This window comes from Sprattus sprattus (assembly GCF_963457725.1).
Source record: "Sprattus sprattus genome assembly, chromosome: 8".
Lineage (NCBI taxonomy): Eukaryota > Metazoa > Chordata > Actinopteri > Clupeiformes > Clupeidae > Sprattus > Sprattus sprattus.
Window position 1 is genome coordinate 1,770,004 of NC_137927.1, and position 14,507 is coordinate 1,784,510.

General features: G+C 40.4%; 1 protein-coding gene across 1 annotated transcript in view; it reads left to right on the forward strand.

The window, feature by feature from the left end:
• fbxo22 (F-box protein 22) overlaps window positions 1-14,507 on the forward strand; it is a 76,393-nt gene that overhangs the window by 18,844 nt on the left and 43,042 nt on the right. Inside the window, exon 2 of the mRNA XM_080844020.1 lies at window positions 707-839. Coding sequence (XP_080700146.1) covers window positions 707-839 — 133 coding nt within the window. The remainder of the gene's footprint in view (window positions 1-706; window positions 840-14,507) is intronic.

The following is a 14,507-nucleotide window of genomic DNA, read 5'->3' on the forward strand; positions in this document are numbered from 1 at the left end:
GTGGCCATCCGTAGTCAATTAAGTCCTGTCGGCTGTAGACGTAGTCTGCTTTGCATATCTCGACTAACAAACACAAAAACGAGTACAAAACCACACAAACAAAATACCAAACTGGAGAGCAAGGAGCCGTTGCATTGACGTAACATGATGTAATGTTCTATAAACTGCGGTAAATACACAGGTGCGTTCAATTCACAGGTTTGTTTTATATAATTCCATCAAATACTGGTGCAGTTAATAGTGTGGAAACTACTACAAGAAGGCTTCAGGAAACCCAGCCCTGATTATCTATTTAAGAAAAAACTCATGGCCGCTAGTCTGTCCCTGTTGGGTACGTATTTTAACGTTGTATTTCATTGTGGGATCCATTTGCCTGTGGGCAAAGTGGTTTTAAAAACATTAAGCCCACTCGTGTAGACACATTCCTGGACTAGAAACGCATCCAAAACATTTTCCTCATGAACGTTATTTTCAGGTGTCGGGCCGCTTCTGGGCTCATATGCTTACATATGTTTGTGTTTGTGAGGGAGAAAGTTGGAGACAGATATGTCTAGTAATGTATGTGTTTGTGAAGGAGAATGTTGGAGATAATGCATAGATTTGTACTTACGGTCTTATTTGATATGACCCAAGTCATGATTGAAGTAAAATGAGTTTATCAGAACTGTGACCAATCGGAGTGTTAAGCTGTGTTTACTCTACGCAGCGTGTGTCGACTCTGGAGGAACTGTGCGCGGCGTGTGCTCCGCACTCAACAGCAGATGACCTGGTTGGCGGCCTCAGGCTCCTCCCGCGTGGAGGGTCACGTTCTCCTGCGAACTCTCTCTGATGAACTGGAGGTAAGAACAAGCGTACTATCTGAGGAACTGGAGGTAAGAACAGGCTAACTCTCTCTGAGGTAAGAACAGGCTAACTCTCTGAGGAACTGGAGGTTAGAACAGGCTAACTCTCTCTAAGGAACTGGAGGTTAGAACAGGCTAACTCTCTCTGAGGTAAGGACAGGCTAACTCTAAAATGTTCTGAACAAAAAGTAAGTTGCATCATGCCTTTTATCCATAATTAGGGCCATTTGTTTTTCTATTTCCTTTATACTGCTCTATTTCAGACTATAACAGCATTGGTGCCCTTGCATAATGCATAGGGTGGTGTATAGTGCTTTAGGATAATGCTTAGGGTAGTGTATAGTGGCTTAGGATAATGCTTGGGTCATGTAAATTGACAACTTATTTTGCTCAAATGTGTTTCACAGCAGAGGTTTTTCCAATAATGTGTTTCCACTCTCCTTTGCATTGGGTCATGGTCTTATCCTTTTTTCTTATGCACTATTATCAACAAGTAAACAAACACTAGCTCTTCAATATCTTGATATTCAAGAAATTCAAAATCTGAAGCTTTTTGCACCCCACGCAAATATCCCCCCCAATGTAAAGGTTTGAGAGCTTAGAAACCTTCGTAGTGCATATATAAACATGCGTATTCCGGTCATTTTTGAGACCAAATTCTACAACCTTCAGAAGCTGAGATACATATCCACGGTAAAAATGCGCGGCAAAAAAAAATAGCCCAAAACCATTGAGAAAACTCGTGCCACTCATAATCCATACTCAACCTATAGCCTGCTACTCCAGTAATACCACATATTCCTAAATAAGGATCAAGTCATAGGTAGTGGTAGTGTGCAAGTGTGAGCGTTTAGGGTGTCCTTACTTTCTTTACTGTAGTCCAGGCATCATCCTGGTCATTACTCCTCTCCAGATGAAAGTATGAAGACGGCGAGACAGAACGTTGCCTTTTTGAACTTTGATTTGATCTTATTGAGGATTCTGTTTAAGAATAGTAAGTGTGATATGTTAACTCATAAATGTTTTAGGGACTTGTTTTGATGGTGGCCAGTACTATGCTGTTTATAAGCCCATCGTACATCAGATCAGGGTACTGTTCGGCGTAGCTCGCTACGCGGTTTAGCGAGCTAGATTCCAGGCTAAAAAAAGAAAGCGCCCCTTTTTTTGGTTCGGCGAAGCAACTTTCGATAAATTACCATAGTAACATATCACTTAGCACTAACCTGCTCCAGGGCAGGCTAACCATAGTTTAGCTGGCTAAGCTTGCCACACCCCCGGCAAAAGGAGGGATCCCATTGACCCAAGATTCATATTAGATTTTATTAGCGTAGGGAGAGAGTTATTTGCGATCGCCAAGATCCATTTTTACGACATGATGAGTTCTTGTATGAGTGCTACTGATTCAGCCGACAAGGAATAATTAATTTAAAAGACCTTCTCGAGTCATTAGCTGCAAACACCACAGTCGAACATTGAATGTCTTCACTTTTTTAGGAGTGGTAGCCTTCATTTTTGTAATGTCGCCGATGCGGAGAACAAAGCAACCCTGAGACGTGATTTTCAGTTTGCACATGAATACTAATGTCTTCTTTGATCCCAGGAAAATTGAGCACATAACCCATCTCCCTTACGGAGTTATTGGCGAGTTGTTTTACCTACTTTAACTTACATCATTGCAAACGTCTAGTTTTGCAAACGTGTTTAGTTTTTGTGCATTAGTGAATAAAGTCTCAGTCTACTACACCATACATAGCACATCATTTTTGTAGAAAATGATTAAGGTGGATGCATGATAAGAAGAGAGAAATATAGCTGCAAGCAGCGATGGCGGTTTCCTCCTCCAGACATTGCTAACCAGGGAAAAATGTATTTTTGTGACAATTTGTCACTGTATAGAAAAATCCATGCTGCAGACTTGCCAATGGGATATTACATTTCAAATGCATTACTTTGAAGATCCTCAAGGGCCATGGCTTCAAGCTAAGAGTGAGAAGGGGTGTGGTCATCCCTACATTTTCTTAAATGTTGTGTGTGTGTGCTTGCGCGTGTCAAAGGAGCCTGTCCCTGTGTGTGTGTGAGAATCTGGAGCGCACACGCGCGCAAGACCAGAGGGGCAGAGGCAGTCAGACCGTCTATTGAGAAACACCCTAGCAATAAGCCAAGCATGCGTATTTCAAATATTCACCAAAAATCTACTTTTCATCTTACAGTCAAATTGTTTTCAGATTTGTGTTCTAAACATTCTCAAGTGTCTTCACATGAACTTGTGATTCAATCAGAGTATAACTTGTTGACCTGTTGATGTGTAAAGCATTGTTTTAGCGTTAACAATCTATCCAATTTGCTTTATATCAATCATTTTTGAAGATATGAAGTTGCCTTTGCACATGGCAACATGTTGTAGTGTCTTCCAGTGACATATCAAGTTTGGTGTTGATTTGTCAAAGATTTGCCAAGATATGACTCCACTTCCTGTTTGGCGACTTTTCTGCTGAATTTGAGTCGCTGTACCGGACAAACGGTTGTGAGGAACGGAATTCTGTTGATATCTTTTGTGAGGCTAGGTCTGAAGATCATCTCTGGTGATTTTGATGAAGATTTGCCAAAAAATGTAGGAGAAGTAGGCTTTCAACGTTTTTTGACAAAACCGTAAATAGCGGAAAATCGATATAACCGGAAATTGATGTCATAGGGTCTGTTTAATTCGTCTTGATCCAGGGAATCCAATGGTGCCTCATTTTTGAGAATCAGTCACACGGTTCAAAAGTTGCGTGTGTTTCAAAAGTCCAACTTTGACCTGTTGGTGGCGCTAGAGTGGTGTAATGAGAGCCATGAAACTTGGTGTGAATGAAGAAGGGACTGCCCTTAATGAGTGTGCCAAATTTCACAAAAAGTTACCATATGGTTCTAGGGGCTGCCATTGACTCCCATGGTACAAGAATAATAATACCTACGATAACAATAGGTTACCTCCTACCGGAGGAAACCTAAATATAGCCTCCTCCAAATATAGCCTCCTACAGCCTCCTCCAAACATTGCAAACCAGGGAAAAATGTAATTTTGTGACAATTTGTCACTGTATAGAAAAATCCATGCTGCAGACTTGCCAATGGGATATTACATTTCAAATCCAACATTTACAATGCTTTTGTCCTGAAGTTTAGACTGAGTGGAGGTTGTGTGTGTGCGCTTACCCTGTGTGTCTGTGAGAATGTATGTGTGTGACACCAAGCTGTGTGTCTGTGAGAATGTGTGTGCGTAAAACAAAGCCTGCGCGTGTGTTAAGGGGAGACTGAGTGTGTGAGATTTAGGAGCCGCGCGGATGAGGAGACAGAGAGACATTCTATAGAGAACCACCCTAGCAAGTAGTCAAGCATGCATGTTTCAAATATTCACCAAAAATCTACTTTTCACCTTACTGTCAACTTTTTTTCAGATTTGTGTACTAAACACTCTCAAGTGTGTTCATATGAACTTGTGATTGAATCAGAGTTTCACTTTTTGACCTGCAGATGTGTAAAGCATTATTTTAGCGTTAACAATGTATCCAATTTGCTTTATATCAATCATTTTTCAAGATATGAAGTTGCCTTTGCACATGGGAACATGTTGTAGTGTCTTCCAAGTGACATACCAGTTTGGTGTTGATATCTCAAAGATTAGCTGAGATATGACTTCACTTCCTGTTTGGCTGCTTTTCTGCTGAATTTGAGTGGCTGTACCGGACAAACCATATGGTAACTTTTTGTGAAATTCGGCACAATCATTATTCATACAAAGTTTTATGTCTCTCATTATACCACTCTAGCGCCACCAACGGGTCAAAGTTGGACTTGTGTTAACACACGTAACTTTTGAACCGAATTAAACACACCCTGTGGCGTAAATTTCACTCAAATATTTGCTGACATATGACTTCACTTCCTGTTTGGCCGCTTTTCTGCTGAATTTGAGTGGCTGTACGGGACAAACGGTTGTGAGGATCAAAATTCTGTTCGATAACTTTTGTGAGGCTATGTCTGAAGATCATCTCTGGTGATTTTGAAGAAGATTTGCCAAAAATTGTAGGAGGAGTAGGCTTTCAAAGGTTTTTGATAAAACCGGAAATCGCGGAAAATCTATATAACCGGAACTTGACGCCATGGGGTGGGTTTAATTTGTCTTGATCCAGGGAATCCAATGGTGCCTCATTTTTGAAAATCGGTCATACGGTTCAAAAGTTGCGTGTGTTACAAAAGTCCAACTTTGACCTGTTGGTGGCGCTAGAGTGGTGTAATGAGAGCCATGAAACTTGGTGTGAATGAAGAAGGGACTGTCCTTAATGAGTAGGGGCTGCCATTGACTCCCATGGCAGGAGAATAATAATAATACTAACAGAAACAATAGGTTACCTCCTACCGGAGGAAACGTAAATACACACAATTTCTTTTCATTGCTTCAATTTATTGAATTTCTTATTAATACATTTACATTTAGTCATAGTCATTTTATTCTATAAGCTATATAATACTATAATTGATACCGAAGTGAGGGGAATCGAACTCGCACTCGTTTGAGTTCAAACCGTGAGCTCTATCCACTGCACCAAAGTCACATATCCCTTTTAAAGGCACCCAGTGCAACTTTATGTAAACATTCAATGAAAAATAAACATTACATTTCTAGTCTTTTTTACATGTAGTAAGTTTCAATAACTCCATACCATTACATATCGACATTCAAGGAGCAAAGATGAGACGTCTGTAGCGAAGGGAGAACGTGGTCACCCCACCCGGACTCGAACCCGGGTCAACGGGGTGCCAAACATGCGCTCTGACCGCCACACCAAAGAGCCCGGCTCAATGGCGTGGCAGCCAGAGAGCATATTCACCTGTAGGGACGATCACATCGTCACACTACCCTCACCTTCGGGAAGCGCAACCACACTTCACACACACAGCCATTCATCATGCATACACCAATCATGCTTCTCCCATCCAGAGCACCCCACACACAAGTGCTTCACCCAACCATGGGGTCCTTCACACGGGGTCAACATTCCTGGGGGTTCCTCACACAATGGTCCTGGTTGCGCTTCCGATGACCTCACAGCAGGGCATCCCACTTCTGACACCATTTGTAGCGAAGGGAGAACGTGGTCACCCCACCCGGACTCGAACCCGGGTCAACGGGGTGCCAAACATGCGCTCTGACCGCCACACCAAAGAGCCCGGCTCAATGGCGTGGCAGCCAGAGAGCATATTCACCTGTAGGGACGATCACATCGTCACAACGTCGTTGTGTGGTGAGAACTGATAGAAAATCGTAAACAACAACAATCGCCGGTGGGGAGAAGCCATTTTTCCATTGACTGGAAGCCTGCTTTATTTATTGTAGGTTACAAAATATAAAGAAAATGACGGCGATTGTTGTTGTTATCGATTTTCTATCAGTTTTCACCACACAACGACGTCTCATCTTTGCTGCTTGAATGTCGGTATGTAATGGTATGGAGTTATTGAAACTTACTACCTGTAAAAAAGACTAGAAATGTAATGTTTATTTTTAAGCCTCGCAAGTTGCACTGGGTGCCTTTAACAAAAGATATCACCCACTACATAGCCCATAGACACTTTCTTGTATTGCTCTTGCAGCGGCGGCAGTGTTGGATTTTGCCATGATTATTGTCTTGAATTCTTCATAACGCGTTCATGGTCATCTCCTGTCTTGAGTTTAGACTATTGTACCGTTAAAAAAATCAAGGTTTTGGTGATCGACCTTTCCTGCCTTTTGAAGCAGGACGTGCATGCGCAATTTAGCTGATGAGTGCTGATTAACTTTGTGTTTAAGGCGTTTATCACCCGTCGGCAGACCGGTATAGCCTGTAGTCATTTAGCAGGCTAGATTTTCTCACTTAGCGAGCTAGATTGATTAACTTAGCTTCAGTTCTACGCCGAACAGGGCCCTGCTCTTCAACTCGAATAGCCTACCTAAGGTAGAGTAAGACTCACTCTCTCTCTAGAGTGATGCACATTCAGAGTAAAGTTCGACTCGCTCTCTCTCAGTGGTGGAGGAAGTACTGAAGTTTAGTACTTAAGTAAAAGTACAAGTACCCAGAAAAATAAAAGTAAAAGTACTACATCAACAATCCTACTTAAAGATGCATTCCGGATCAATTGCTATTCGCTAACGACATGCTAGCGGCTAAAACTAACGAAATCTCTTGAAATGTGCTGACTTTGACATTATGACAAACTAGTTACTCAACAACTGTCCTAACACAGTCAAACATCAAGCTAGTGCAACACAAGACAAAGCAAGACGGCAAATAAGCTACTTACTAGTTCGGCAGACAGTAGAGAGCCGGGCGGCGTTAGGTAATCTTACATTTAGCGGTTATATGCCTATGGACCCTGGAATGGCAATGGCACGGAGGCGATTCTCCATATTAAAAGTCATTGTAGCGCCCCAATTGTTTTCAAGCTATTTTTTTTAAGGAAATATGAAACATTAAAAACAAATGGAGTTGTTAAACTTGTCAAGGCAGAGTTTTATGCTCTATTGATTGCAGAAAAGGGAAAAAAAACATATTGAGTAACCCAAGACTAGGCATTAAGTTTGCATGGCAGGCAATAACCAGTCAATAAAAAAGGCAAATATTCACGTTAGCTTGACATCGCTAACCTACCAGCTTTATCTTACCACTACATTAAATAAATAGTCAAGGTACAATAATGTTATTTTGATGCTATTGCTGTATGTCAACATGTATTTTGCTAGATAACAGTATAAAATCATGTCAGTAACCGCATACGATATGCAAAAGTCATTGACATTAACTTAGCATAGCAAGAACTCCGCATAACTCAACCTGTTTCTCCAAATTTGAAGGCGAATGAAGGCTAGCAACTTTTTTGAGGTAGACAGGAAAAGCACTGAAACCTCCGCGAGTCATTCTTGGGGCCTATAAAGTTAAACATGTCTTTTAAATATGGCCAAGGGTGGCTCATATCAGAGGGCTCCGTCGAGGCTACCTCTGGATCTATGTTGAATGTTTAGGCAAATGGCAAGTCTACCACTCGCTCTGCTGTCAGACGCGTACTCTGCTATCATTGGAGCTTACAGAGCCACCTGATTGGTTTAAACTTCCAACAGCAACGCAATCCATATTTTGTGTAGGCAACATTTGGGCGAAACTGTGTTTATAAAATGTAACGAGTAACTACATATTGTAGAAATGTAGCGGAGTAAAAGTATAGATAATAGCTCCAAAATGTAACGGAGTAAATGTAAAAAGTATGCACTATTATTTTTACTTAAGCAAAGTACAGATGTACAAATGTACTTAAGAACAGTAACGAAGTAGAAATACTTTGTTACATTCCACCACTGCTCTCTCTCCCTAGAGTGACGCACATTCAGAGTAAAGTTCGACTCACTCTCTCTAGAGTGATGCAAAGCCTGCACATTCAGAGTATCGTTCGACTCACTCTCTCTCTAGACTAAATCACAGCCTGTACATTCAAAGGAGTCTGCATTTAGTTCTGCTCTGTTGGCTCAGGATATCATAAAAAGATTTCAGATGCTACTGGACTGACTAGCTTTATTGTTCAGTTTAAATTTGTTCCATATTGTATTATTCCAGAACAGCAGTGTGATTGCATTTTCTATACATTGTAAATGGATTCATTGCATGTTTGGATGTGCAGTTTAAATAAACTGTAAAAAGGCCTTTATTCCCTATTCTTTAACCAAGTTTGATTTAACCAAAATTTGCAATAATTACATTCTAACAGCTATTCGATTATTGTTGCTAAGCTTGTGCTGAATAGCTTATGTAGGACTTTGGCATCAATGGGGCTCATTCTCGTTCATTTTCTGAACTTCTTCTGAAATGTTACTTACGTGACTTCGTAAAAACAACGTAAGGAAACGCTTCCACTGCATTCCCGCACGCTTGAAAATGCATTCATAAACAGCTGAAGTCTTCTCAGCTGTGTTCCTCCGGATTAGTTTCTTAAATTGATGCGCGTTCTCGTGAAAGTGGATTTGCATACATACACACCCCACCAGCTCCTTATTAGGGCACGCAACCGTAGAAACGTTTGCTGTCGGAATCTTCCGAATCTACACAAAAGCACCTTGCAAGTCATGTCTAAGCGGAAAGTGAGCAAAAAGCGCAGATTTAACTTAACCGGTGCAGACATGGAGGTACTGCAGGATGTGTCCATTCAATTCCACTATGGCTATTTTAACGCGATATGGTTTAGTGTGTATTTATTTATTTATTCACTTACATGTGCAGTGTTCGTGTACATTTACATTCACAGTCATTTAGCAGACGCCTTTGTCCAAAGCAACGTACAAGGGTCAAGCTACGAGCAATAGAGACCTAGTGTTACTACTTAACATAAGAAATAGAAAAACGAGGCAGTTCATTCCACCAACGTGGATCTACAAATGAGAATAGTCTGGATTAGCATTCTGGTGTAGTCCTTTTATTTATTTAATGACATCACGATGCCTCGTAGAATCATGACTATAAATGTGAAACGTAATTGTTAAGGATATAAGTATTCAGTGTTGGGAAAGTTCACTTTCTACATGAACTAGTTCAGTTCTTAGTTCACAAATTTTAAAATGAACTAGTTCAGTTCATAGTTCATAGTTCACAGTTCATAATTCAAAATTTTGAACTAAGTTCACAGCTCCAAAAAATGGAACTAGTTCAGTTCTTTTTTTCAATATGTTGCGAGCTTTAATTTTTCTAGATCTCCATATGTCTGCAATACCGCTTTCGGCCACTACACAAATTCGGCGCTCTTACACTTGCCAGGCATAGACAGTATAGAAATCACACGCAGCGATTGGATACAGGACTGTTAATGGTGTATTTTTCAGCTGGAAGTCTCTAGAAATCTGGCACCTTATTGAACAAAATTAAAAAGAGTGAACGTGCCGTTCACAGACACCAGAATGAACGCGTTCACAGTATCGTTCATCAGTCAGTAATACAGTACGTTTAGTTCACGTTCACCAAAATTATGAACGAGTTCATGAACTTTCGTTCAATGAACGCGTTCAGGTACAACACTGCAAATATTCTCGTATTTATTATTATTATAATTATTTTAACCCGCGGATGTCTGTAGTTGACGTGAACGCAATCACCAACGGTTTCTCACAAATTCAGCCATTAACCCAGTTTTTAAAAATGCGATTCTTCAAATAACCACGTCGGCCATCTTGTGGTTATTTGAGGAATCGCATTTGAGAAGATTCCGGCAGAGTTACAACTGCTATTTCGCGTTCTGAAAGTCTTCTGAAGTTCAGAAGAAATCCCAGATGAGAAAACTATGGAGAATGGCAAATGTTTTCCTAAATCCACCTAAGTGGAGATCAGAAGAAAGTCCTTCTCAAAGTCTTCTCAACTGCTGTCGAGAATGAGGCCCAATGTTTTTATCAAAAGTTATGGTATTTATTAAAGGCATGTCAAACTACCTCAACGGTGCCTGACAGGCCCCAAACTTCAGAGGATCAGAAAAGCCTAACTTCAGATAAATGGACACGATGTACTCTTTTGCACTGAATAAGAGAGTGACGTGCACACATAAGAGGATATGACTCACACACATACTCTGAGAAGGATAATCCTAGGTCTTGCTCCCAGGCTGCCCCGACTGTAGTTAAAGTTGAGGAGTGCAGCCTTAATATCAAATTATAAAACCTTGTGAAAAATAAGAACATTGGCCCTCATTCTCGATCTTTTTCTGTAATTCTTCAGAAATGTTTCTTACACGACTTCGCAAAAACAACGTAAGAGAAACGCTTCCGCTGCATTCCCGCACGCTTGAAAATGTGTTCATAAGCAGCCGAAGTCTTCTCAGCTGTGTTCCTTCCGATTAGTTTCTTAGATTGATGCGCGTTCACGTGAAAGTGGATTTGCATACATACACGCCCCGCCAGCTCCTTATTAGGGCACGCAGCCATTAACCAAGTGTGCTGTCGGATTTTCCCAAATCCACACGAAAGCAACTTGTAACAGGTGTTTATTTATAAGATGGAGATATTTTCTTACGTTGAACTTCCGAAGTCCGTAAAACACATTTAAGAAGTCACTTTAAAAAAATTTAATTGAAAAATGGCCTACCATAAGTGTGTAGACAGGTCACGAATAGGAGTATAAGATGCAGTCAGTGCTATCAGCTAAAATAGCCATCCTAAGTGTGAAGACTGGTCACGAGTAGGCGTATAAATTACAGTAAGTGCATCGACAGTTCTTAGAGATTGGGTTTAGTGTTTATTTATTTATTCACTTACATTTGCAGTGTTCGTGTACATTTACATTCGCATTCAGTCATTTAGCAGACGCTTCGTCCAAAGTGAAACGTAATTGTTAATGATACAAATATTCTCGTATTTATTATTATTATAATTAGTTTAATCCGAGGATGTCTGTAGAGTTGACGTGAACGCAATCACCAACGGGTTCTCACAAATTCAACCGTTAACCCTTTTAACACGGAGTTTTTTCAAATGTCATTCCTCAACGCGATTCCTCAAATAACCACAAGATGGCCCGTGGAATCGCATTTGAGAAGATTGAGCAGAGTTACGACTGCTATTTCGCGTTCTGAAAGTCTTCTGAAGTTCAGAAGAAAGCACAGAAGAAAAAACTATGGAGAATGGCAAATGTTTTCCTAAATCCTGCGAAGTGGAGTTCCTTCTGAAATCCTTCTGAAAGTCTTCCCAACTGCTGTCGAGAATGAGGGCCATTCTCTCTGAGATTGTCACGACTGCCTGGCTCAAGGCAGCCCTGACATAGAATGGGTAGATCACACCGTAATGATTTAAATAGTAAAAGGTTTATTTACATATAGAAACAATCAGTATAATGAATTAAAAGGAAAGTGTCGTGCAATATGTCTAGAGGTCAGTAAGGTAATCAAACAAAAGTGTAAAACATGACGAGGACGGAGGAAGCATCCAGTATATGGAGTTCGACGGTCCGGCAGGCTCTCACCACTGGATCAAACCATACTGAAACGGAGCAGCAAAGCACATGCAACAGTGTCAGCCAGAACAGAGACGAGAGAGACTGTCCATTTTCAATCCCAGCTCTTATATAGTCAGGCCAATTATCTCCTTGGCACCACCCCTGCAGGAGAGACAAAACAGGCAACAGCCTAGCACAAAGGGGTGGAGCCCCAGACCGGATTAGTAGGGTCGTAACAGGGATGCAAAAAAATGCCATGGATCTGCTATGTCGTACTTTAAAAAGAAGCTGCGGAAGAAAGAAGCAGATCTGCTTTCTAAAGTGTGTCTATTGGAAGAGTACCTACCTTCACATTACTGGATCCAGCCAGCAATTAAAGTCACCCCCAATTATGAGTGGATGACCGTTCAGACCAGGAAGCATAGCAGCCAAATGCATGAGAGAGGCCACTGACTTTAGCTGGGAAATGTTCGGAAAAAATGGACAATCTTTGTGTGGGGCAAAGACATTTGCACGAGTGTTAAACAGCTTACCTGAAACAATGATACCTGCCGGTTTTGTCTGACATAATTTGGAAGAGAACAAATGCAACATTTTTATCAGTAACAATAGCAACTCCTCTTGCATTTGCTTGGAAAAAAAGAGTGTAAAAACTGCACTCTCCACTCTTAGTGAATGCAAGATTAGTAGATCGTAGGTGGGTCTCCTGTAAGAAGGCCATTTATATCTTCAAATGCTTCAAATAAGAGAGGACCCTGTTACTCTTTCCTGAATGGTACAAACCTTTTACATTACATATCACAAATCTAAGGTTTCAACTCATTAGATTTTATATTTAGGTTACACCCGTGTAATGCCTGGTAATTATCGTTACTGGTCAAATCAGAAAAGTTGTTACAACATTGAATCAGATGCTAAATATACAGAACAGGGTCAGCTAATTATAGCTCTTCCTTGCCCTAAAGATGTGCCCCATCCCCACCCCACCATTGGCCCCTGCCCGTAACCCTCTCCAGACCCAAAGCATAACCCCTGCAACTACAGCACCAAGCTCTTTTGGATGTTTCTCTGTCTACCTAAAAACATTACGAGAGTAACCATTTCAACACAGGTTCCCACTAAAATGAAGGTCAACCCAGAAGACATATAAAATACTATGTGCATCATTACATGTCGATGGGTATAAGTTTAGGATACTTTAACAAGAAGAGGGGGAAAACTTGTGACATTAAACACAAAAATATTGAGTTAATTACATTGTAGTAATTAATTGTATTATTAAACTTTCATTGGTGAAAATAAAGGAAATGACACGAAGAAAGGGAGGAAATAAGTAACTATATATGTGACCCGGCACGCGAAAAGGGGGAACAAGTCGGCCGAGACGATTTCAAGTAAAACACAATTGAAGTTTTTTTTTTCAAAATGAGTGATTTTCGTTTTTTTGCAGAATGTGCAAGTTGAGTTAATTTCCATATGAACTGCTGAATCGCGTTTGTTATTTTTTTCGACCAATCAGCTGCACATTACAAGCGATACACATGGCTACTTATACAGCATCATAATCCACTACTCTTATCCGAGGTTAAAAACATGTAGGCTAATCTACTTCGGCAGCGGAGCATTTTACTCCCCTGCAATCTGTACGTTCAGAGACAGACAGCAGGAAAGGTTAACAAACGGAATGAAATAGCCACACATTACACACGCTATGCTTTAATAAAACTCACGTTTTATGAGACACCAACAGAGGCTCAACAGACAAGTCTTACCATTGAAGATCTTTTTGCACGCAGACGTTCGTTCTGAAAACTATCTACATCCAACCAGCAAGGTTTATCCATGTTGTTGTGGATTTGCATCATCAGAGTTGCATCATATTTCATTAAAACTTCACACTTCTTACATTGGACATATCCACCAGCCTAATTACAATCTGCATTGTCTACTTAGCAGAAATATCTCCATACAGTAGATTTCCCTTCGTTTAGTATCATTTTAAACTTTCCAGATGACTGTATTGCCCCCGCTCGTCAAGTGAAACGTGTCCAGAAACAAGGCTCCTTTGTCTGGATAGCCAGAGCTAGCATAACTGCCATTCAAATCCAATGGTAATGCTACCTAGCTAGGTATGCTAACTGTCGGTATCCATCGTTAACTCGTTAATCGTTAACCATCATGTCACTGGCTTTAATTTGAGAATGGCATGTTATTAGTACATTTAGTAGTACATTTAATATCAGTACACTTGATTCATTACTGCTGATGTGTTACCTATGTTACTTATTAGCAGCTAGCTACCTAGCCACTATGTGTTCCAACTTCCAATGTGTTTTCAGTTAGTGTTAGCGGCAAGCTAGTTTAATAAGAAAGCTACATACAGTCAGGTGACGGTGCCTGTTAGCATGACCCATGATGTGAAACTTATTTGTTTCCCTTTTCTGAATTGGCAAAAACAACCTGACTGATATTATCAAACACTTTTTAAAATATTTTTAATAGTATCTTTATTCTTATTGTCTAGTGTATTGGATTCATATTGACTTCCATTTTGCAGTCCTGGTTTATACCTTGGATTATGGGATTGTAACAATTTATCCTGTGTATTAATGCATGCTATTCAATGTCTTTTGTAATAAAAGCATTTCCATTTTAGTACCTTCTAATTCCAGTTCAAGTCCTAATGAAA